This window comes from Budorcas taxicolor, chromosome 2, assembly GCF_023091745.1.
Source record: "Budorcas taxicolor isolate Tak-1 chromosome 2, Takin1.1, whole genome shotgun sequence".
NCBI classification, from domain to species: Eukaryota; Metazoa; Chordata; class Mammalia; order Artiodactyla; family Bovidae; genus Budorcas; species Budorcas taxicolor.
The window spans coordinates 84139822-84165996 of NC_068911.1; the positions used below are offsets into that span (position 1 = coordinate 84139822).

The 26175-nt window shown below is 38.9% G+C and overlaps 1 protein-coding gene across 2 annotated transcripts in view; it reads right to left on the minus strand.

Moving 5' to 3' along the window:
- Positions 1-26175, minus strand: part of GPD2 (glycerol-3-phosphate dehydrogenase 2) — a 147514-nt gene that overhangs the window by 74881 nt on the left and 46458 nt on the right. For both annotated transcript variants that reach the window (XM_052661940.1, XM_052661932.1), the window contains exon 3: positions 15725-15896. In XM_052661940.1, coding sequence (XP_052517900.1) covers positions 15725-15896 — 172 coding nt within the window. The remainder of the gene's footprint in view (positions 1-15724; positions 15897-26175) is intronic.

Genomic DNA, 26175 nt, shown 5'->3' on the forward strand with positions numbered 1-26175 from the left:
TAAAGTATAATTACTCTTAATAGAGTTTATCTAAAAGCTCATATCTCATTTATATATTCTTTTGAAGTCTCTTCACTAGAGGTACTTTCCTTGCTGACAAACTTGTAACAGATACAATAATATAACAATATTTAACTTGTAATAAACCTAGGTACAATGAAAATACTATGCTTAATGACTCTTAGACATGTCTCTATTAGATTAGCAACCAAACATTAATACTAGATATTTAATATTGAATATTTCCCAGTTCATGTGAATCTGAAATTCTTTTAGGTTAATTCTCTTGTATTTAGAATTGTCTGATTTCTAAGCACTTACTTTTCTTTAGGCCAATTAAATTAGAACTCATTTACAACTTCAGCAATATTATTAAAAAACAACAACAACAACACAAAAGACACACACTGAGACATACATAAATCCAGATAGACAGACAGAGATCTCATAGTTTTCCGCTTGAGATTTAAAATGTCTCTGTGATCCCCCACCGTTGTTTTGTTTTGTTTTTTTTTTGAAATTCTAATTTGCCCACAGAGGATGAGATGGTTGGATGGCATCACCGATGGATGGAGTTTGAGTGGGCTCCAGGAGTTGGTGATGGACCAGGAAACCCGGTGCCATGGGGTCGCAGAGTCGGACATGACTGAGCCACTGAACTGAACTGAACTGAATTTATCCAAGGCTGAGGTCTCAGGCAACAAGGACATGAAGAGGGTTAACTTCAAGCTTTTCCCTGCTGCTGCTGCTAAGTCACTTCAGTCGTGTCTGACTCTGTGGGACCCCATAGACGGCAGCCCACCAGGCCCCCCCATCCCTGGGATTCTCTAGGCAAGAACGCTAGAGTGGGTTGCCATTTCCTTCTCCAATGCGTGAAAGTGAAGTCGCTCAGTCGTATCCGACTCTTCGAGACCCCATGGACTGCAGCCTACCAGGCTCCTCTGTCCATGGGATTTTCCAGGCAAGAATATTGGAGTGGGGTGCTATCGCCTTCTCCGAGCTTTTCCCCAGGCAGGCCTTTTAACAAGCTAGTTGTTTTTAATTGCATATGCAAAAAGAACTGGTTTTGCAGTTTCCAAGAAAAAAATTTCACTTTAACCAGTTTTCTCCAGAGTCTAAAGAGTATCATGGCCATCCTGTGTCAAAAAGTCATTTTTCCTTTCCTTAGTCATAGTTTTATAGCTAAAATACAGACCAAATAGCGCTCAAATTGACTCTGATATCAGGGGCAGATCAATTGATAAAAATCTTGGATTTTCCCTTTGGTGGAAAGTGAGGTCTTTGTCCCATCAGAAGAATCTGAAGGGTTAAGGGAATTTGCAGGAGTTGGGGAAGCTTGGTCCTTCCCCACTCCGAGAAGTTAGAGTACTTAGAAGGGAATTCTGTAGGATGTAGGAATTGGAGAAGCTTGGTTCCCTCCCCACCTGAGAGATAAACATAGTTAGAAAGGGATTCTTTAGACTGTTAGGAGAGTTTTTGATCCTTCAGGCTTTTGAATATAAAAGAAAGACTGGGACCAAAGGGAACCTCAGAATCCTTTCCTAGAGATCGTGTGGCTATGAAAGGTCAAGCATGGGTTGTCTAGGAAATCTGATGGAGAGAGACAGAGGGGGACAGGAGGCAACAGAAAGACACATGTGGCGTGAGTGGCCTGAGTTCCTCGTATCCGGATTCTGACTGAGGCCCACGAAGGACTGCGTGTAAGGAGATTCCGAGTCCTCTCCCTGCTTTTGGCAAAAGCTAGTGCTCTTTCATCCTTGGGTCACCACAACAATTCCTTGTGTGAACAATAACTACAGCCAAGGTGGATTTTTTTTTTTTTAATTGTGTCAGGGGAGGGATCTTGGAGAAAGACTGAGTCTAGAGGGGAGGACGTGTTCAAATGGGTGGAAGGAGGTGGAAGGGAATTATCATCAGCAGAGATCAGCTTAAGCAAAAGAATGCGGATGACTGAAACAGCCCAATTTATGTAGGGTCTGCTTCTCACTGAGGGGCTGGAGTGCAGGGGACCATCTAAGGGACCACACAGCAGGAGTGGGGCGATATAGAGTCTGCCTCACAAGGCAGAAGATGGTAACTGGAGAGTAATGTGAAGAGAGAATTTTATGGGCTGTGTTATCAGGATGAATTTTTTTTTCTTTCCCAAACTGACACAGTGTGAGGCAGGGAACTACTCTAGAAATCAGCAAGCCATCTCAGGAGGATATTTCAGGATATTTTAAGTGACAGCTAACACTTAAAAGCCTCAAAACTGCTTTTGCAAGAATTGGACATTTAGAAAAGTTGCTCACATGTACTTATGTGAGAAACCCTAGTGAATACCAACAAAAGTTAAAACGGGCTTCTCTGTCAAAATAGGCTGTTTTTATCTTATTCCATTATTTCCAGTGGCATATCATCAAACTACCTACCGGAATCTCTGAAGAGAAATGATACTGCTCCTTCCAGAGCAAAAAACCCAAAATACTCCAAACAACAAAAAACAAAAAATTTAATATCTATGAAGTTACAGCCAAATTGATAAATATTAAAGCACCATGTAACCTGAAAGTATTACCAAAAGTTTTCAGAACCTCAAAAACAAGGGGAAAAAAGAGACTCTAAGAAAACATTTCAACATTTTCAACTGCTTTTATGCTAAATGTTCTGGATTTCCCGTTTTTGTTGCAAGAGAAGGATGCAATGAGGAAGGAGGAAAGTAATGCAAAATCAAGACATTATTAGTAGTTAGAACTGCTTCTTCCTTTGATTAGCTGATGGCAGCAAAGACAATGAAATCTTGTAAAGCGTTATAATGATCTTGCATGGTTCCATTACCTAAGGTGTTCCTTTTGTTTCACCTCTCAAAAAATTCAAACATTTTTTCCCTACCAATCTGAAATAAAAAATTTAACTAGTTTTTTTTTCCCCCAGTGTAAAGCAAGAAAGTGACGAGAGAGTGATGTTTTATCGTCTCAGAGAGAATGAACACTACTTATAAGCGACATTCAGTGCTAACATTCTGGATCTTAGGTAAAGTAATAAAACTTGAAGAAGGTCAAAAATAATGCACCCAGGCTTCCAGTAACTGTACCTGGCTGTGGATCTAAAGCACCAGGGAAGATCTTTTCTCCGAGTGGAAAGAATGAGCAGCAGTGAAGGGCTGGCCTCTGTACATTTACAATAATTAGCTAAACTGGTTCAAGATTTTATGAGAAATAGTTTTTGGTCTCTTTCCAGAAGTTGCTTTTAATGGAAACCAATACAGTCTATCACTGCTGAGATGAACCTGAACATTTGGGAGTGGTATGATTATTCAGTTTTTTGTTTTCATAATTGATTGCTCTAAGTAGGTATTCATGTGAATTTCATGGTAGTGGTAAAGTACTAACATTGGGAGTGAGATTACTCTGAAACTCTTATGCGGAATAATAAGCTTAGTTACAGCAGTAGAAAAAAGTGAACTTGAAATCTACCTTTCAGTCATCTTTGCCCATCTCTGAAGTTAAAATTGTATCTTCGAGGTACGGCCAGGGATATGAATTAAACACAGCTCATTACAGATTTGCCTTTTCTACTCTGAGTGAGAATGTCTAGCTACTAGGCACCTCCAACTAAACCAATTCATGGATCAAGACAGTTGGATGAATTTAGAGGGATAATTACCATCTAAGGGGAAGAACGGTACGACATTTAACTTTCACAACATGAAACAGAACAGAAGTATATTTTAATACCTTTTACTGATTATCTTATTATACATGCAAACATGCTCAATATAATAAATGCAGAGAAGTAAAGAGAACAAAATAAAACTCTCCTGTAATCACACCATTCAGAGATAACCACAGTTGACATTTGGGTGTTTAAATGTTCACATTTTCTGTGCATGTATATAATCACATATGCACATTTTTATCAAAACAGGATTGTATAATACATTCCTTTTTTTCATGTAACATTGTTTATTGTAAACATCTCTCCATGTCAATACATATTTTTCTATACTTTCATTTCTAATGTGTGAATAGTAATACATTAAATATTTACAATGATTTATTTATTCAGTTCCCTCTTTCTGAACATTTGTGTTATTTCCTACCTTCAATATCACAGTACTGCAAGATTATATTTTCATTTAAACTCTCTGCATCTTTATTTCATTATAGTAAGTTTTCAGATATGGCATTATTTAACTATTTTTATATAAAAAGGGCAGAGTAATAGCTATGAAATAACTATCAGAGGCACCCAGGTAATAACACACAAATCAAAAAGTACAGACACTCTGTACATTAGTACCATAAACATAGCTGTTAAAGCCACATGCCCCATGAAGGAAAAATGATGTCATTTAAGGAAAGGGAAGTTTATCTTTCTTTAGAAGAGCTTTGGGCACTTACTTTTGGATTTCAGAAAGCCATGGAAATTAGTAAGAAAAGTGACCAACCCAAAGGCTGCATATTTTATATGAAGGATAAATTTCTCTAAAAAATAACACTTCTGTAAAGCTGTAAAGCAATCCTGGCTTGTTACTCCTCATGATCAGGATTCTATGCTTTAAGCCTAGTGTTTTCTAACAGTAAATGCTAACATTATACAGAGCTATATAACATTGGATTGGTTATTATACCTATTTCTATTTTTATATTAGAAACAGATACACCATTAATGAAAATATTTGTTAAGTTAGAACATGTCATTAACATACTTTGTGCTCCTTACACACACACACACACACACACACACACACACACACACACACACGATTATGGAGGCACAAAAATGTATTAAGCTATAACATTAATTATAGTTATACATAAATGGTTAGATAGTATCACTGACTCAATGGACATGATTTGAGCAAACTGGGAGATAGTGGAGGACAGAGGAGCTTGGCATGCTGCAGTCCACGGGGTCACAAAGAGACAAGACGTGACTTAGCAACTCAACAACAACAGCAATACAATTTCAGGGGAATAAGGAAGTTGCTGATGTTGCTTTCTCTTTTTACTATTTTATCATAAAACCAGCCAATGTTCAAAGAGAGAAGGACTATCCAAACAATATAAAATCATGAAAAGAGAGAATAACACACTGCTGGTTTCCTATTTACAAAATTCAGACATAACTAATTTTAACTATTAAAAACATGCCATATATTCTCCAAAATCTTCCTATGCTTGTAAACCTGTGTACTTTTTTGCTTCAAGAACAAATACAATTAACAAATTCATTTTTCACAACTTGTTTTTCAATTTATAACACATTTTAGCCATTTTCCCTGTAAATACTTATAAACCTCTCTGGATAACTGAATGGCCCCAATTTATTAAACCAAACTACACTTATTTTGCTAATAAATACTGCTATAAGTAAAATTTTGATCAATATGGCACTGTAAGTTTAGCTTTACACTTTTCTCTAAACACAGAGCAAATTTTACATATATATATATTTTTCAATGTATGTGTATATATACATATACGTATGTACACACACACCACACACATATTTAAGTCATGGTTGCCTCAAAAATAAACACCTCATGAACCACAGATGTAGTGAAACTCAGAGCTGAGTGGTTAGATCCAAGCCTCTGTCTTGGTGGAATTTGGGTCTAGAAACTGACAAAAGTAACCAAGATTTCAGTCCCTGAAAGGCAAGAGGTAGGGAGAGGGGAAGAAGGCAGACCAGTGCTGGAATGCCAGGACTGAAGAAGGGGCTGCTGACCACTGCCTGGTACTGTGGACCATTTACTGTGACATGCCCAGGAGGCAGGAAGAGGGACCCAGCCTGGAGGGGAGACCTGGGCCAGGGCACCACCAGCTGTCTGGGAGTTGGTCTGCAGGATGTCCGAGATCATAACAGGGCAGAAGCCTTGATTTGGTTCTGAGAAAAATCTCTGGGGGGACTTGAAGTGGGCAGTAACTTTATCTGTAGAGTTTAATGTATGGAAACAGAGAGTGATGCAAAGCTGATTTAAAATGGAGAAGGAAAGAAGGAAATGGAGAAAAGTAAAACAAAACAAAAAAAAGCTGTAAGGTAAAAAACACAATCTAAACACACAAGACATCCAAATCAATGGAGATGGACCAAACATACCTACTGAAACATAGATTCTATCAAACACTAAAAAAATAAAGAAAAATCCTGCTATTTGTATTTTATCCTAGACATACTAAAACAAAAGGATATAGAAAAGCTAAAAATAATATGAAACAAATTCTCTCTGTTATGGTATTTTTCCAGTTTCATGGGTGCTTATTATATTTATTGTATATATAATATATTGCTATGCTTAGTCACTCAGTCATGTCTGACTCTTTGCAGCTCCATGGAGTGTAGCCTGCCGGGCTACTCTGTCCATGGGATTCTCCAGGAAAGAATACTGGAATGGGTTGCCATGCCCTCCTCCAGGGGATCTTTCCAACCCAGAGACTGAACCCAGATCTCCTGCATTGCAGGCAGATTCTTTACCATCTGAGCCACCAGGGAAGTGTAAAAATATTACATTATATTATTATTAAATATATTTACATTTAATATAATATATAAATTACATTTATATTAATATCATATATTACATTTAATATAACATATATATATTAAGTTTACACAGATAAATTTTAACTTTTATGAAATCAAGTTTAAACAGGATTTTCCAAAAGAAAATGGTTTCACTGATGTCATGCTTAAAAACATTCTTTCTTACTCCATTTTTAAAAAATTTCTTCTAATAGGTTTGTGGTGTTTTACTGTTAAATCCTTGGTTCACAGAGGGCATGATAAATAGAATGTAAATATACATAAATATATATGTAAATATAAGCATAAATTTGGGAAAGTGGACACTTCAACAACACTTATTAAATAACCAATAATTATAAATGCTGCCTTTATCATATCCTAAATTTTATGTATTCAGATCTACTTCTAGCCTCTTACTTTTGTTCCACTGGTCTCTCTTGTTTCTTTTGCAAACTATTTTATTTAAAGTAGCTTTAGTGAAGTGAAGTCGCTCAGTCGTGTCCAACTCTTTGCGACCCCATGGACTGTAGCCTACCAGGCTCTACACTTTAATATTGACAGACCGCTATCTCCTTTATCATTATTCTTCTTCAAAATTAATCTAGCAAATCTCAAAGTCTAATTTTTCCAAATACCTCTGGCACAGTTTCTCTAATCCACCCCACCCCACTCCTGACAAAGACAGTCACTCTAATGTAATCACTGAATTACATCAAATTTACAGATTAGTAGCAATTGCAACACAGTCTAATTAGCAATGTCCAGGAAATAGAAAACTTTCATCTGTTGCAATTCTACTGCCCTAAAATAGGGCGGTGGTGGAAGAGGGTGAGGGGTGCAGGTTTGTAATTCCCAGAATGCGCTATTTTCCATGGCTCTCCCTATTCTGCATCTTTCTTTAATTCAATGCTCATAGTTCATGCTTTTCACAAATCTTTATTTATGCAGAAGAGTGTTGTTATCCTCCATTATGTCTGAGAACCTTAAGGCTCTCCACAAGGTTAAGACACTTAACTGAAGTTCATGGAGCTAGTAAATGATGAAGCTGACTGATCCCACTTGGTTCTACTCTCATAGCCTTCATCCTTACTCGCTATCCCAAACTATCTTTGACTTCAAGGGGCTGCAGTGAGAATTCAGGAATTATTAGCCAGACACCATTCATAGGCTAGATGTATATATACATTTTTAAACAGGAGAACTACAGTCTAGCAAGAGGCAATATTCTTTGGAATTTGAATTGAAGTCATAAAAGTTAAGTTTACAAACAAGATGTTAAACCAGAACAGGACTAGTTGATCCCTGATATATGCAGGTAGTCACATAAAATAACAAAAAGAGCTGAAAGAGAAACAGCTTGAAGCCCCCTGAGGGGGTGACTATATCAGATTCTCATCATTTCAGTAGCCTGTATCCCCATGCTTCTAGGTTGTGCTCTTGCTCAGGGACTGGCCACGGAGGTGTTAAACAGAGAAGCAATTTCTATCGATCCTAGAGACCTGCCCAAGAACGTGAGGAGAATTGTGCATATTATGTTTATCAAATAATATTACAAATGGAACAAATGAAAATTGATTCCCAAGAAAATGCAGATGGTAACAATGCAAATAAATGTTCATAATGAAAACCTCAAGACTTTTTCTCTTCCTTCTATGGTCTTTGTTTATTCATTAACAAAATCACATTTGCGCACAGTATTTCCTCAAAAAGCTTGTGCAAACATTTTTATACAAGCCCTATAACATCTAGCAGTTCCCCCAAAACTTTGATGTCCTGAAAAATCTAATTATTACTGGTAACTTTAAAAGATCACAGTAATTTATTTTTGTCAAATGTGACTAAAGATTAATGGATACAATCAGGAATAATTTGGTAAAAACATATCAAATGCAGAGAAAGCAAAATTTGTTGTTAAGTGAAGCATCAAATATAATAAAAGAGCAAATTCCATGAATGAACAGCAACAATGCACAATTCATTAACCAAATGCCCACAATCATTTCACACTTCAGAGGGCTACTGATATGATCAGAAATTGTTGTAAAAGAATAAATATAGATTAACTTCAGCATCTCTATACATTTTAATTACAAATGCTACCTTCAGAGGGCTACCAGCATAATAAAGGAAATATAAACTATGGATTTGGGCTTCCTAGGTGGCACTGTGGTAAAAAATATGCTTGCTGACGCAAGAGACGCAGGTTCAATTCCTGGGTCAGAAAGATCCCCGGAGAAGGAAACAGCAACCCACCAGTATTCTTGTCTGGAGAATCCCATGGACAGAGAAGCCAAGAGAGCTACAGTCCATGAGGTGTCAGAGCCAGACACTAGCGACTGACTAAGCATCAGTTCAGTTCAGTCATGTCCGACTCTGTGACCCCATGAATCGCAGCATGCCAGGCCTCCCTGTCCATCACCAACTCCCGGAATTTACCCAAACTCATGTCCATTGAGTAGGTGATGCCATCCAGCCATCTCATCCTCTGTCGTCCCGTTCTCCTCCTGCCCCCAATCCCTCCCAGCATCAGAGTCTTTTCCAATGAGTCAACTCTTCACATGAGGTGGCCAAAGTATTGGAGTTTCAGCTTTAGCATCAGTCCTTCCAATGAACACCCAGGACTGATCTCCTTAGAATGGACTCGTTGGATCTCCTAGCAGTCCAAGGGACTCTCAAGAGTCTTCTCCAACACCACAGTTCAAAGGCATCAATTCTTCAGTGCTCAGCTTTCTTCACAGTCCAACTCTCACATCCATACATGACCACTGGAAAAACCATAGCCTTGACTAGACAGACTTTGTTGGCAAAGTCATGTCTCTGCTTTTGAATATGCTATCTAAGTTGGTCATAACTTTCCTTCCAAGGAGTAACTGTCTTTTAATTTCATGGCTGCAATCATTATCTGCAGTGATTGTGGAGCCCCAAAAAATAAAGTCTGACACTGCTTCCACTGTTTCCCCATCTATTTCCCATGAAGTGATGGGACCAGATGCCATGATCTTTGTTTTCTGAATGTTGAGCTTTAAGCCAACAATTTCACTATCGTCTTTCATTTTCATCAAGAGGCTTTTTAGTTCCTCTTCACTTTCTGCCATAAGGGTGGTGTCATCTGCATATCTGAGGTGATTGATATTTCTCCTGGCAATCTTGATTCCAGCTTGTGCTTCTTCCAGCCCAGTGTTTCTCATGATGTACTCTGCATAGAAGTTAAATAAGCAGGGTGACAATATACCGCCTTGACGTACTCCTTTTCCTGTTTGGAACCAGTCTGTTGTTCCATGTCCAGTTCTAACTGTTGCTTCCTGACCTGCATAAAGATTTCTCAAGAGGCAGGTCAGGTGGTCTGTTATTCCCATCTCTTGAAGAATTTTCCACAGTTTATTGTGATCCACACAGTCAAAGGCTTTGGCATAGTCAATAAAGCAGAAATAGATGTTTTTTCTGGAACTTTCTTGCTTTTTCCATGATCCAGCAGATGTTGGCAATTTGATCTCTGGTTCCTCTGTCTTTTCTCAAACCAGCTTGAACATCTGGAAGTTCACGGTTCACATATTGCTGAACCTGGCTTGGAGAATTTTGAGCATTACTTTACTAGCATGTGAGATGAGTGCAACTGTGCGGTAGTTTGAGCATTCTTGGGCATCGCCTTTCTTTGGGATTGGAATGAAAACTGATCTTTTCCAGTCCTGTAGCCATTGCTGAGTTTTCCAAATTTGCTGGCATATTGAGTGCAGCACTTTCACAGCATCATCTTTCAGGATTTGAAATAGCTCCACTGGAATTCCATCACCTCCACTAGCTTTGTTCGTAGTGATGCTTTCTAAGGCCCACTTGACTTCACATTCCAGGATGTCTGGCTCTAGGTGAGTGATCAGACCATCATGATTATCTGGGTCATGAAGATCTTTTTTGTACAGTTCTTCTGTGTATTCTTGCCACCTCTTCTTAATATCTTCTGCTTCTGTTAGGTCCATACAGTTTCTGTCCTTTATCGAGCCCATGTTTACATGAAATGTTCCCTTGTTATCTCTAATTTTCTTGAAGAGATCTCTAGTCTTTGTACTGATCGCTGAGGAAGGCTTTCTCATCTCTCCTTGCTATTCTTTGGAACTCTGCATTCAGATGCTTATATCTTTCCTTTTCTCCTTTGCTTTTCACTTCTCTTCTTTTCATACACACACACAGACTATGATTTATCCATCACTGTTATAAATTGCAACCTCATACACAAAAGATATTCAGTCGATTATTTAAAAAGACAGCAATTGATATGTTAGGAGGTATTAAACGAAATCATTTTCTTAGCTGCTACTAACTATTTAAAAAATCTTGTCAACATTCTGGCTCTGAAAATTCTTACCTTTTCAAAATCATCATCATCGTCACTACCATCACCCACAATCAAATGCTAACGTACCAGTCAATGTTCTGACTGTCCACAGGAAAAATGTTTGTTCAGCAAATATTAACAAGCTCCTTGAGGGCAAGGCCACATCTTATTAGTTTTTATATTCCCAGAACTGGTTTAGTGGTTGACTCACTAGTAGTATTATTACCAATAGCAGAACAAAACACTGGAAATAAGTTAAAGAATCATAAAAAAATGAATTCATAAAAAAGGAATTTATAAAAAAATGAATACCATACACATACTTGAAAGTAACACACTGCACAGTAATGACTACAGTATGATCTTGTCTATGTTTTCTAAAAGATATAAATATAAAAATTTCACAAAAGCAAATATAGGTGAAAGTTTTCAAAAGGAGGTACAGTACAAAACGGACTTAATCAGTAGCTGCCTTTTTACTACTGCACTCAAGATCCACCAATGCACCCTAATTCTTTGAGAAGTTGACTCTACAACTTCCTTTCCTCCCTCTAGTTCTAGGTCTCCATTTAAACAATTTCTTGCCTTCATAGAATCTTTTCTCATTTTCTTCTCATCATTGATACCCAGTCAGTTCTCAATTTGGGATTCTACCCTATCATGTGTTTTCTCTGCCCCCACTCTGACACATAAGGGAACACACACACACATACATCCTTTTCTAACCAGAGCAAAGCAACCCCTATTCCCACAATGTTTTCTTCCACTTTGTTTCTGTCTCTGAGAAATGCTTCATGCTGTCCTGCCAAAGCTAAGATACATCTTTCTTAGCCCATACCTTGTATTTTTCTAAGACCTTGTCCACATGCAGCCTTCTATTATTTGAATATCAAGGTTCCCTTCTGAATCTATAGAAATATTCAAATTGTGCCTATCTTAAACAAGTAAAAGACAGAAAAAAACAATTCTTGCACATATTGCCTCCCTTATTCATATCCTATGACATCAGCAAGTTTCATCCTTTGTCCCATGTCTAGATCTCTTAAAGTTTATACCTATGAATGCCTCTTCCTTATTGCCTACCCTTTCCTCAACACTAACACTCTTCAGAGTCTCAGAGTGGCCTGTTGAGTGAAGTCCAAAGGCCTTTCCCTGGTAGGTCAGGTCCACTCCTGCCTGTCCACGATTCTCGCATACCCTCCCCCACACAGCCTGGGTGCTCCCAATTGAAACATCGGTTGTTTCCCACACACATTGTTCCTTCACATGTTCTCTCAGACTGGCACACTTTCAGCAAGCAAGTTTGGCCTATTACAATTCCACCTGTGCTAAATAGCAGCTTGCTTTATCCAGATACAACAGTGCCCCCCAAGCTTCTGCAAGGCACACAGGATAACTCAGTCTCCACCAACAAGAACTACAGAACTGGGAGCAAACTCAGTGTGCTGCGTGGATCAACCATCTTTGTATTCACATGTAGTACCTTGAATATTGCATGCATAATACCCAGCCAATATTTGTCTGAAATGAAAGAAGAAGAACTGCTATATATTTCAGTACATAGCAGGAATATAAGTGGCAACCTGAAGAAACATATTTTTCTGAATCCTACTGGGAAAATGACACCCTTGGACACAGAAAATTGGCATCTGGTAACTTCTAACCTCTGGGGTAGTCCCAGGACAATTGGGGCAGTCCCAAACAAGATCTCCCATGACAAGGGAATGCATCCTTTTTTCCACTCTTTCTCCCAGGCCTCCAGGGGAGAGAGTTGAATTCAGATCCCTTGAGGGATCTTCAACTATTCTTTCCCTCTGACATACTGTGCCCCAGGATAATCTAATTCAAATTATAAACCATGGACGGAGACAGAATTATATAAAAATTAGGGTCTGCCAGGCAACAGAATAGTATCCAGGGCTTACATTGTGAATTTATCATTATCTGGAAGTGACAAAATGGACCTAGACTATGATGTCTACATGGATCAAATCTCAAGTGAGGGTCCTATGCAATCCTAGTAAAATCTAGGATATTTTTTTGCTTAGGTATGCCTAATCTCATGAAATTTATTTCATTTATGTACGACTGAAATCTATCAGATATGCAAAGTAAGTCCAGAGTAGATGTGGTAATAACTTCATCTAATAAAAATTATTCCATGTAACAAATTATCACCATTGAGTATGAAACTGAATGAATATTGAACCTTACATAGTATCTAAAAAAAATAATCCAGAGTCAAAATTTCTTGCAGCAGTACCCAGCCCAACGTGCTGTATCTAAGAACACCACAGAGGATGATTTCTCCAGGACGATTGGTTCTAAGAGTCTTTTTGCCTTTATGTCATTACTGTCAGCTATCATACTGCCTATAATTTATTGTTTTTTGCTTTGTGTGACAAGCCCTGTTTTAAATCTTCTTCATTATGCATTTAATCTTCAAAACAATCATCAAAAGAAGGTATTTTTTCTTATTTGAAAGATGAAGAAACTTGGCGAAATTAAGTAACTCACTTAAGTGTATGTGTGTGTATGTGTGTATGTGTACACACACTTAATACATCTGATAAAGCACCTGAGCCAGAATATGCACTCATATTTGCCGGGGTCCAGCCCCGGTGGATCCAGGGAATTCAAAGGTGGGGACAGAGTCGGCGTCTTTGGAAAAATACATATTTAATCACGGATATAGAGAGATTAGAAATGGACAGTGTAGTAGGAAGATTAGTGGAGAAAAAGAGGCTGAATAACTTGGATTACATGGAATAGCATCCATGCTCCAGATGGGAATTCAGCCAGAAAAAAGGGAGCAAGAAAGAAGCGACATGGGGGATCAGTCTTTCCGGAAACTGATCCGATTTCTTTATTTTTGGGTTTGCTTATATACCTTTTGTTACACATAGGGATGAATACAGAGTCACGCGGGAGTCAGCAGTCCTGACCTTTATCAAAATCAGGTGCTTCACATAAATGTATAAAAAAGGTACATCATCTTCTGGCCATGAGTGAGACCTGCTGACATTTTATGATCCTTTCTTTCTGATAACCAAAAAACTTCTTTCTTCCAAGGGTGTTTTTTCTTAAACCAGGCACCACCCTCCAAATAAAGTTACATTCCTATAGGGTGAGGGTGTAGTGAGTTACAATCGAGAAAGGAATTTATTTAACCCAAGGTTAACATGATTAGTCTTAAAGGTTAATACTTATTTCCCCTATATGTTAGTTATATTCATTATAAGGGTAGGGAACATGGAGATTTAGCAGCAAACATCAGCCCAACAAATCCTTTCACCAATGTTCCCCTTAAGATCTATTTAGTCTTAAGATAGTGATAAAGTTACATTTTTACATAACAAGGACACAGTGATTTATAACAAAGCACAGTGATCTAGTACAAAAGAGAAAATCCATTAACTCAAAAAGTCTAGTGTTGCTAACATCAAAAACTACTGTATTTCCTTTTCTATATTCCAAATACATTGATTAATATATTCCCAGGTGTCTAAGGATATGGAGGCCTGGCGGCAATCATTGACTCAACAAGAAGAAAAAGCCCTATGCTAATTAAGACTCTCAAAATACTCCAAAACTCTCTGTGCTGTTTATGGTTAAGAGGTAGTAAACAATCATGTGCATAGCGGCAGGAGTATGGATAATCCTGTCACACAAGCTAGTCTGTCAGCAGAGAGGTTTGACCTGAGACATCCTTGTCCCACCCAGAGCAGGGAATTAGCAGCAATTATTGACACAACAAATGAAAAACCCTTCACCAATATAATTCCTAACCAACCCACTATACTAATAATTTCTAACTCCCCAAAAGAATTTGCCTTAAAAAAAAGTCTAAAACATCTCATGCCTCTCAGATTGGGAGGCTGTAAACAATCACATGTGGCCAGACGAACCTATACAGGAGGGCTAGATAATCTTCAGAGGAGTCCGTAAGCTGAAACACTCTTGTCACGCCCAGGAATTTTTATTGCCTTGGAGCTGCACATTTACTCCTTCTCCAAGAGAAACGGTTACGGGGGAGAGCCCCCCGTAAAGTCAGAGGTGTATGTGAGAGCATAAAACAGACTCTGGTTTGGGGGTTAGATGCTCGGGAACAGGGGGTTTCCTGAGGCTTGATCATGTCTTTGCGTATGCCAAGCCTCGTTCCTCATGACCTTTGCCATGGGTGGAGTTCCTCACGCTGGCCCCCGGCACATATTTCTTTGATTCCAAACTCCACACTAGTAACCACAGGCAACAGAATCAAATCATTAAATATATCATATGTAAGACCACTAAAATTTCTTTCTTTATATATCCTATTGCCATGTTGAAAGAACTTCTCATAAAGTCTTTCCTAAAACTGACCAAAAGAGTGACAGAACTACAGGTTACAGGTCTTTTTCATTTTTTACACATAAACTAGAGTTTCGCAAATGGTGGTCCATATTTCACTGGAAGAGATGATTTTAATAGAGAAACAAAAAGATTTTAATAGATTAATTCATTTTAACAAACTTTTTATTAAAGATAAATCACTGACATAAATGTGATTTTAAATGATACATAGATATTTTTATTTCACATACATGTACTTTATTACGTAAAAAAACACTAACCAGAACATCAAATCAACGAAATCACAGGAATATAAAGTTTTCTTTTTAGATAAACCCATTTCAATGTGAAAGACAAGCTATATTTAATTTTAGAATTTTAGAATTTTCTAAGTACCTATATTTTAAAAATGAGAAGCTGCTTCACAAAGAATGGAAAATGAAGAAATGCAGTAGTAACGTGATTTTCCAGCACTGAGTGCACATTTGTGTCTACATCGGGAGGAAAGATGAAACCTCTACCTGTGTTACATCCATCCACACCAGGACTCACCTCTGGTGACAGCATCCAGGGCACAGCCACTTCCTGTTGCTCCTCCTCCAATGACAAGTACATCGAACTCAGATGTGTTTTTCAAAGTCAGTATCTGAGCTTCTCTGGAAGGAGGCTCCCTGTTAACAGGTTCTGAAACGCAGTCTGCTGCTTCAACAAAGGCCAGGTTCACCTGAGATAAAAGGAGACCATTTTCAGATGTTCATCTGGAACGCCAATTTAATAAATTTTACATTACACTAAAAAAAAAAGAGAGAGAGAGAGCGACTTGTAATGAAGATGATAACCAGAGCTAGACCAGAGTCCATAGTCCATATGGAATGATAGAATCAACTGCCTTGGAGGAAAAAAAAGTCCTTAAAATTCTGTGGCTTTTTTTCCCCATGAATCATAGCTATTTAACCATGGGAACACCTGGTTTCAGATTTGCTATCACAACTGATTGTTTTGATTCCATACCCAGCCAAGTTCAATTACTTTGCACAGGGCACAGCAGTTCCCAAACACCCTGTCTGAGACAATTTATAGGAGAACATAAGGAAATGTCTTACCTAGTAGCAGCCATTCATTCAGATAACATTTAAAAGTGTAGAAAGGAGGAAGAAAAAACACTTTATGCCTTTCTGCAATTTCTTAAAGGTATATGTTCTTAATTCCTTAACTTCCCTGACAAAAATACATTCTAGAGTTTGGGGATCTCTAAGTCAGTACAATTAAAAAGAATCTGTTCAACAGAAGTTACTATCCAGCTTAATAAACAGCTATGGCCAATGGGAATAATAGTATATAAAGATTTTAGTCAGTGGTTTCCCCATTAAATGCTTTAACATAAAATTATAGATTATATATTTAATACACACTATTTCAATTTGTGAAAGCTTTAACAATAATATAATTAAAGCTGACCATAGTCCCCCTAAAGGATAATGACCTTCCTTATTTATATTAATAGTTCTTTCATTAGACTATAACTTATCATCCTAAATCAAGAATGATGCTCAGTTCAGTTCAGTTGATCAGTCATGTCCAACTCTTTGCAAACCTCATGGGCTGCAGCATGCCAGGCGTCCCTGTCCATCACCAACTCCCGGAGTTTACTCAAACTCATGTCTGTTGAGTTGGTGATGCCATCCAACCATCTCATCCCCTTTCATGCCCTTCTCCTCCTGCCTTCCATCTTTCCCAGAATCAATGTCTGTCTTTTCAAATGAGTCAGTTCTTCACATCAAGTGGCCAAAGAATTAGAGTCTCAGCTTTACCATCAGTCCTTCCAATGAATATTTAGGACTGATTTCCTTTAGGATGGACTAGTTGGATCTCCTTGCAGTCCAAGGACTCTCAAGAGTCTTCAACACCACAGTTCAAGAACATCAATTCCTCTGTGCTCAGCTTTCTTCATAGTCCAACTCTCACATCCATACATGACAAGTGGAAAAACCATAGGTCCAACTCTCACATCCATACATGACTATCAGAAAAACCATAGCTTTGACTAGACGGACCTTTGTTGGCAAAGTAATGTCTCTGCTTTTGAATATGCTGTCTAGGTTGGTCATAGCTTTTCTTCCAAGAAGCATCTTTTAATTTCATGGCTGCAGTCATCATCTGCAGTGATTTTGGAGCCCCCCAAAATAAAGTCTGTCACTGTTTCTACTATTTCCCATCTATTTGCCATGAAGTGATGGGACCAGATGCCATGATCTTAGTCTTCTGAATGTTAAGCCAACTTTTTCACTCTCCTCTTTCACTTTCATGAAGAGGCTCTTTAGTTCTTCTTCACTTTCTGCCATAAGGGTGGTGTCATCTGCGTATCTGAGGTTATTGATATTTCTCTCAGCAATCTTGATTCCAGCATTTGCTTCATCCAGCCTGGCATTTTGCATGATGTACTCTGCATATAAGTTAAATAAGGAGGGTGACAATATACAGCCTTGGTATACTCCTTTCCCTATTTGGAAGCAGTCTGTTGTTCCATGTCCAGTTCTAACTGTTGCTTCCTGACCTGCATACAGATTTCTCAAAAGCAGGTCAGGTGGTCTGGTAGTCTCATCTCTTTAAGAATTTTCCACAGTTTGCTCTCCACCATGACCTGTCCATCTTGGGTGGCCCTACATGGCATGGCTCATAGTTTCATTGAGTTAGACAAGGCTGTGGTCCATAAGAATGACACTAGTCTTAAAAAATAAAGTTGTCAGGGTCAAAAGCTTAGAAAAACAGGTAAATATCTGTTTTCTTCCTCCAAAATGCTGATACTAGGTTCATTCACTGTTTTGAACAGTGCTCACCACTGTTGCTCTAACAGTTAGTTATCCTATCCTCTTTTATTTAAATCATAGCAGCAGCACAATTCATAAGGGTATGTTTCTTTTCATTCTGCTGTAGGGGCTACATCTGAAGCTCTGAGCCACAAGACCAAGCTTCTTCCATAAAAGGTGATCTTAGCTCTGATCAAGAGATTGTTCTGATAAGTGACTTTTTAATTCATTTAAATAAAGCAGACCACATTGCTCCTTACAATTTTATTAAATAATTATCAGGCCAATTGGATTTTTATAAAAATAAATCTAGAAGCCACAGAGTACATTGAAAGAAACCTGGATTAGAACTGGAGAGTCCTGCCTTTGGTCTTAGCACTTGTGTTTACTAGTAAAGGGATTTTTAACTATCTCTCTGACCTTGGTTTTTTTCCTTTGCAACATGGACTAAATCCCCTATGAAGTCTCTCTCTATATATCTCTGATTTACTCTCAGCCTGAATAATATAATGAATGAAAGTAGTTGGTAAACTATTAATTACACCAAAGAGGAGTTGGATTATTGCTAAAGAGATTCCTAGTAGCAGGGAACAAGGAACTTTCAAAACATATTTTACTAGGTATCATAAAAACAAAAGGTTATAATCAGGTTCCATAATTTTTCAGGTAACTAATTCAGATTCCAAGCCACAAAACTCTTCTGCTTCCTCACTTAAGTCCTCCTAATTGTCTGCTAATAACCATTCCCACATGTTCACCTTTACTTGCATTTAGGGTAACAAGCTAAATAAATGTAACCAGCTAGGCTAGGTGCTAGGGAGAACATAACGCCCTTCAGTCATGGTCTCTGCCTCCTTTCATCTAAGGAGAATAATATATACACACACTGCTACTGCTGCTACTAAGTCACTTCAGTCGTGTCCGACTCTGTGTGACCCCATAGACAGCAGCCCACCAGGCTCCCCCGTCCCTGGGATTCTCCAGGCAAGAACACTGGAGTGGGTTGCCATTTCCTTCTCCAATGCATGAAAGTGAAAAGTGAAAGTAAAGTCGCTCAGTCGTGTCCGACTCTTCGCGACCCCATGGACCACAGCCTACCAGGCTCCTCTGTCCATGGGATTTTCCAGGCAAGAGTACTGGAGTGGGGTGCCATCGCCTACTCCGCTACACACACACACACACACACACACAGTAAATACACACAAGAGCAATTGACAAAATAGAGAAGGCGGGGGTGGGGGGAAGCACCATGCTATGACCATTCAGATCAGGGAGGGAGAGTCTTTCATTTGAGAGTTTCAGCTGGGCCATGACAGATGGATAAGACCTGGGCACGAGACTGACAAGTGACTATACTGCTACAGCATTTTCGCACATCAGAAGAATTGTGCTGGCATTTGCTGCTTGGTAAGTTTCCTAGAAATGGCTGAAAAATAAAAGGAAGGACTCTACTACGGTAGAGTTCATTAGAAAAGCCCCCATTCTACGCTGCTAACAAGTGAATATTAAAGTCAGCTGAACCTCGTCAGCAAGTACACTAGACCAGATGGACATCCCTTTTGCCCATCTCTCCACTGTGCTGTTTCTCCTGGCCTCATCCCCTGCCTCATCTCAAGGGTACACTCTAACCTGTCTCATCTTAACAAACAGTAAAAAATGTCTCTTCATATGGTTCCATCACTTAGCCTAACAATTCCTGAAATATCTGTATACCCTTGCTTTTTTTACCACCTCACCTTCTATTCAGGCTTCCCAGGTGGCATTAGTGATAAAAAACACTCCTGTCAATGTAGGAGACCTAAAAGGCATGGGTTTGATCCCTGGGTCTGGAAGATCCCCTGGAGGAGGGCATGACAACCCACTCTAATATTTTTGCCTGGAGAATCCCGTAGACAGACAAGCCTGGTGGGCTACACCCCGTAGAAGCAACTTGGCACAACACCTCCTATTCACTCCCCGTCTCAGTTTAACGTGGATTTTCAGGTGTACATCAGCACCACTGTCATGGCCTCCACCACCAGCACTGACCAATATCTGTTATGCTGCAAAATCCCATGTGCACTTGTCATCCCTCACTTCAGCCGTCATCTCAGCACATTCACTCACTTCATCAACTGGAAGACAATCACCTGAGATGAACCGTCCTCTCTCTCTCTCTCTCTCTCTCTCTCTCTCTCCCCCTCCAGCTCTTGAGCCCACTCTCTCCTAGTTTCCTTTGAATGTCTGTCTTCTGTGCAACTTTAGTCACTGAGGTTCCTCTTGGGTCTGCCTATTTACTCTTCTCAGTTCACTGATAACTCTATCTAGGGAATCTCATCTTTCTCCGTATCGTCAGATATGCTGTATACCACACTGACTCTCAACTGTGTTCCTCTGTTCCAGAACCTGGATACCAAACTACATAGATGGAACCTCCATTTCAATGTCTCACATATATCTCAAAATTCTACTGATACAGTTTATCTCCCCAAACCTTTTTCCCTATCAGTTTTCCTCATCTCAGTAAAGGCATCATTATACATCCAGTTGTTTGTGCCACTTTCTTCAGTCTCATATCTGATCAGTCACTGAGTTCTATAAATTCCAGCTCCTAAAGAATTCTCACATCTAGTGACATCATCTTCACTGCCCTCTTTCAATCCAGGTACCTTCCCTTTCCTCTGTACTATAATGATATTCTCCTACAGGTCTTCACACAGTTACCAGTCTTCCCTCCTAATCATTCTCCATACTGCAGCTGGGGTAATCATTAAAAAACCCAAATCATGTCATTTCCATCATTTCCATGTGTAAAACCCTTCAAAAGCTTTCAACTCACTATGAGATTAAAGGTAAAGCATCTTCATGCTAGTTTCTAAGATCATTCATAGTTTTTCAGAGTAACTTAAAACGAACAAAGAAATGCACAATACTAAGGATTGGCGGTGATACAACACAACTGGAACTCTCTTATATTGCTGACGGAAATGCAAAATAATCTAGACATTTTGGAAACAATTTGAGAGTTTCTAAGGACTTTTCAGGTGGCACTAGTGGTAAAGAACCTGCCTTCCAATGTAGGAGACACAGGAGACGCGGGTTCAATCCTTGGGTTGGGAAGATCCCCTGGAATAGGAAATGGCAACCTGCTCCAGTATTCTTTCCAGTATTCTGGAAAATTCCGTGGACAGAGGAGCCTAGCAGGCTATATAGCCCATGGGGTCACAAAGAGTCAGATGAAACTGAACACACACAATAAAGGTAAAAATACACTTGCCATACAACCCCCCTACCAAGGTGGTTTACTCAAGAGAAATCAAAATCTGTGTTGACACAAAAACCTGTAGGCAAATATTTACAGTGGCTTTATTTATAATTTCCAAAAATTAGTAAAAATATCCTTCAACTGGTGATGACTAAACAAACTCTAGCACATCTATGAGTTGGAACTGGCAATAAAAAGAACACTTCTAATAGATTCAACAACATGAATGGATCTTGAAAGCATTATGCTAAGTCACAGGCCGCCAAATTACGGTTTTCCACCCAAATGTGGCTATTACCTATTTTAATAAAGTTTTATTGGAACACGGCCACCCACAATCTTTCATGTGCAGTGCACGACTGCGATAGAATGGATTTTTTTACAACAGAGACGGTAAGGCCTGCAAACCTAAAACATGGACTACCTGGCCCTTTACAGAAAAGTTTGCCAACCCGTGTGCCAAGTGAAAGAAGTGAGACTCAGAGGTCTATATAGGGCATGATCCATTTACATGACATTCTAGAAAAGCAGAAGTATGGGATCAGAAAACAGACCTGTGATTGTCAGGGTTTGGAAATGGTGGTGGGGGGGAATTGACAACAGAGTATGCTTTTGAGGATGACAGAAATGTTCTCTATCTTCACAGTAGTGGTGGTTATATGACCATATGCTCCTGTCAAAATTCACAGAACTGTGTATTATAAAGAGTAAATTTTACTGCACGTAAATTATGCCCTAAATGATACCTCAATGAACTTAAAAAATAAGTAACCATGTTGTACACAGCAACTACGTGCCAGGCATTATTATAAAGGTTTTATTTTTTACTCATTTGAGAAGGCAATGGCACCCCACTCCAGTACTCTTGCCTGGAAAATCCAATGGATGGAGGAGCCTGGAGGGCTGCAGTCCATGGGGTCGCTAGAGTCGGACACGACTGAGCAACTTCACTTTCATTTTTCACTTTCATGCATTGGAGAAAGAAATGGCAACCCACTCCAGTGTTCTGGCCTGGAGAATCCCAGGGACGGTGGAGCCTGGTGGGCTGCCGTCTATGGGGTCGCACAGAGTCAGACACGACTGAAGCGACTTAGCAGCAGCAGCAGCAACCCTCTCAATAACTCTTTGACTTAGGTACTACTAGGATCTCCATTAGACAGAAAAAGGAACCGAGACTCAGAAGTTAAGTCCCTGGCCTGTGATTATACAGCTGGTACATGGCAGAGCTAGGAACTGAACTTACACAGCCTGGCGACAGAGACTAAGTTTTTACGTTGCTGCAACATAGTGTGTGTGTGTGTGTGTGTGTGTGTGTGTGTGAGTGAGTGTGTGAGTGTGTGTGAGTGTGTGTGTGTGTATGCGTTAGTCACTCAGTCATGTTCGACTCTGTGATCCCATGAACTGTAGCCACCAGGCTTCTCTGTCCATGGAATTCTCCAGGCAAGAATACTGGTGATTCTACATATAATTTGAGAAAAAAATAAAGAAACAGACTAAATAATTTTAATACGATGAGATATTACCAGTTGCCCAAAACAGAAAGCGTGGGGGCTTTTTTTTTTTTCCAGTATGGTTCTGTTATGGAGGTTCTGCTGCATAGTCCTTCCAAAAATACTTTAAAAAAAAAAAATATACGGCACTATTGAGGGTAATTTATTTAATTTCTGACACTACATTTAAAATAACATTTTATTTTTGTTTATTTTTTTCATAAAAGCTGGAAAGTGTTGCAACTGAGAAGCTAAGCACCAAGTTTATTTTAGAGGCAGTAAACACAGCCTAAGGCCCTCTTTATAATTATGACAAGAGAAAGACTCATTTGGGCTTCATATGGCTTTGAGTCACAAAAACACATCTGTACTCTACCTTCCCTAGAAATATGTTGATTAAGGAGAAATAAGAGAAAATCAGCAGGAATAAAACAGTAGCGGTAACAGCACGTTTTAAGAAAAGAGGTCTTTGGACTCCAAATTTTCCCAGACCTGCTAATAAAACTGCCTTGTTTAATCAAGACAGCTTGATTAAACAGAAATCTGGGAGACAGACTCCATTGGAAGACTGTTCCTGAGATTCTGGGAGAAGCCTTGGAAAAGCAATATGCCCTAAGTCACCTGAGAAGACACCTTACTCACCACTATGCTTCCTCATGCAATCAGTGTGTAGTGAATGCCCTCAAGGAGTCTAGAAATTAGAGGACAAAGCAAAGAGAAAATTATACTACTGCTTAGTAGATTAAAGAGAGAGAACGCTATAAGAGCCATAGGAGGTATCCCCCCTGATCCAGACCTGAGAAGGATTCATAGCTAAATCAGGTCAAGAAAGATTCACAGGCATTAGCTGGATGACAATACCAGATATGGAAGTAGACACAGCATGTGATAGAATCATAAGTCACCACAGTGAATTGGTCAGCACACTACTTTCTTAAAAGCAAGAGTTACAATCCAATATTTAAAAATTGTTCTCCATATCTATGAGCCTGTTTTGCTATATTTGTTCATGTTTTTAGATTTCACATATAATTGAAAATATACGTTATTTGTCCTTATCTAATTTCACTTAGGATAATACCCTCCGAGTCTTTAGGACTTCCCTGGTGGTTCAGACAGTAAAGAATACACCTGCACTGTGGGAGACGAGGGTTCAATCCTTGGGTCAGAAGATCCCCTGGAAAAAAAAAAGAAGATCCCCTGGAGAAGGGAATGGCTACCCACTCCAGTATTCTGGCCTGGAGAATTCCACAGGCAGAGGAGCCTGGCAGGCTACAGTTCATGGAGTCACAAAGAGTTGGACATGACTGAGCGACTTCCACTTTCTTCCTCCAGGTCTACCCATGTTGTCACAAATGGGAAGATTTCAGTCTTTTTTTTATGGCTAGTATTTCACTGTGTGTGTGTATGTATGTATATATAGATATAGATATAGATACACACCAGATCCTCCTTATTCATCTGTCAGTAGACACAGGTTGCTTCCATATCTCGGTTATTTTAAATAATGCATCAGTTAACACTGGAGTGCATATATCATTTTGAATTAGTGTTTTTGTTTCCTTCAGATAAATACCCAGGTCACCATAGTTCAGGTGGGGGGATAGTAGAAATAGGTGAAAAGGACTAGGAGGTAAGAACTACCAGTTATAAAACAAATAAGTCACAGAGATGCAGTATACAACACAGAGAATATGGGCATACTGTATATGACACACAATACTGTAACAATTTCAGCACATAATCTGTATGTTGGCATACATCGGTTATTTGGCACATAATCTACAACAAATCACTATGTTGTATACCTGAATCTAGTATAATATTGTGTCAGCTATACTTCAACTTAAAAATGATATAAATAACAAAATTTATTATATTTCATATAGACATTAAGATTTCTATCTGAGATCAATCTGCTGAAACTGAACAGTGGCTGCTGCCCTTAGGCAGGACTCATGCACCCTTGTTAGCCCAGGACTCTCACTCACTCGCTTGACACTTTCATCCTACCAGTCTGATCCCTTCAGGCATATAGGCTTGCCAAGCCTGGCCTAAAGACAGGACAAGCCCAGCACCACTTCAGGATCTATTACCTAATTCAGACCCTGATATCTGAAGAAATGAGAGCCCAAGACACAAAGCAAACCGTCTTGTGCCTAGCCTAAGTCCAAGTGTAGCTCCCAAACAGAAAAAAATTCTTATCTTGGTACCATTAGGAGAATACTAGTATTTAATATTACTTTGATGTTGTTATCTCTGATTATATTTAATTATAATGGGCTGTGGGGAAGGAGGTAGTTTTTTTTTTTTTTAATTCATAAGCAAAGATTCCTCTCCATGTTAAAAAGATAAAATTCCTCCAGCATTCTGATAGCAAACATATAGCTTTTGTCAAGAGACGGGCACATAAAACACTTATATAGAATTGAAAGCCAAGTTCATAATCTTTGAGAGTTTACATCTCAGAGAACAGAATGGGATTCAGAATGAGATCGATTTTACTATATCTGTACACAATTAGACTTGCAAATTTAAAAAAATATATATCCCAGACATTTGCAACTTCAGGTGAGACAGAAAACAAGATCTAATAATTAGTGTCTATTTCTGAAAGAAGTGCATATGTAAAGACCACAGGCAATTAACAGCGAGGTTGTCCTGTAATCATGTAGAGTAATAATTGGAGAATAAAGTAGGGTTTCATGCAAATCACTTCTTACAGCAACTATCACTCTCAATCTCATATTTTGTGGTTCAGTTCTATCCTGATAATGGAACTGTTAGATTTAAGGGGAATTGCTTCATGTTTTGTTGTCACTGAAAAATACTATATTTTTATATTCCTGGAAAGGAAATGCAATAAGCATCTCCTTAGAGTGACTCTTAAGATGTCTTAATGACCTTTCACCTCCTGAATCACTTTGTGATTCTAAACAATGATGTTGCTCATGTTTCTCAATGTAAACAAACTGGGTGAGGGATTCGTGATTACTCTATAGAAAGAGTGGCTAATGGGTGGCCCCTCATCTCCACTGGGGACCACAAGACAAAATAAGACAAGTCCATCTTTTGGGGGATGGGGGAGCTGAGAAAAGAGCTCTGGCTCACCTTGAAGGTGCTATCTCGCCCTTAAGTGGACGTGATTCCTTTGAGAAATCACAGAGAAGTTATTTTAATACCAATCACAACCAGCCAAATCATTAAATTACAACACTTTTTTATAGCTGAAAAGCAGGGAAAATACCCTTTGGCTCTGTCTGAATCTACTTCAAATAAAATCACATCACTACATGATCTGAGGTCTGAGGGATATGTTTTACCTGTTAAGTACTTTAAAGACACAGAATATGTGTTCAGAGGTGTCCAAACTTGATATTGGGTTTCCCAGGTGGCTCTAGTGATAAAGAACCTGCCTGTCAATGCAGGAGACTTAAGAGACATGGGTTTGATCCCTGAGTG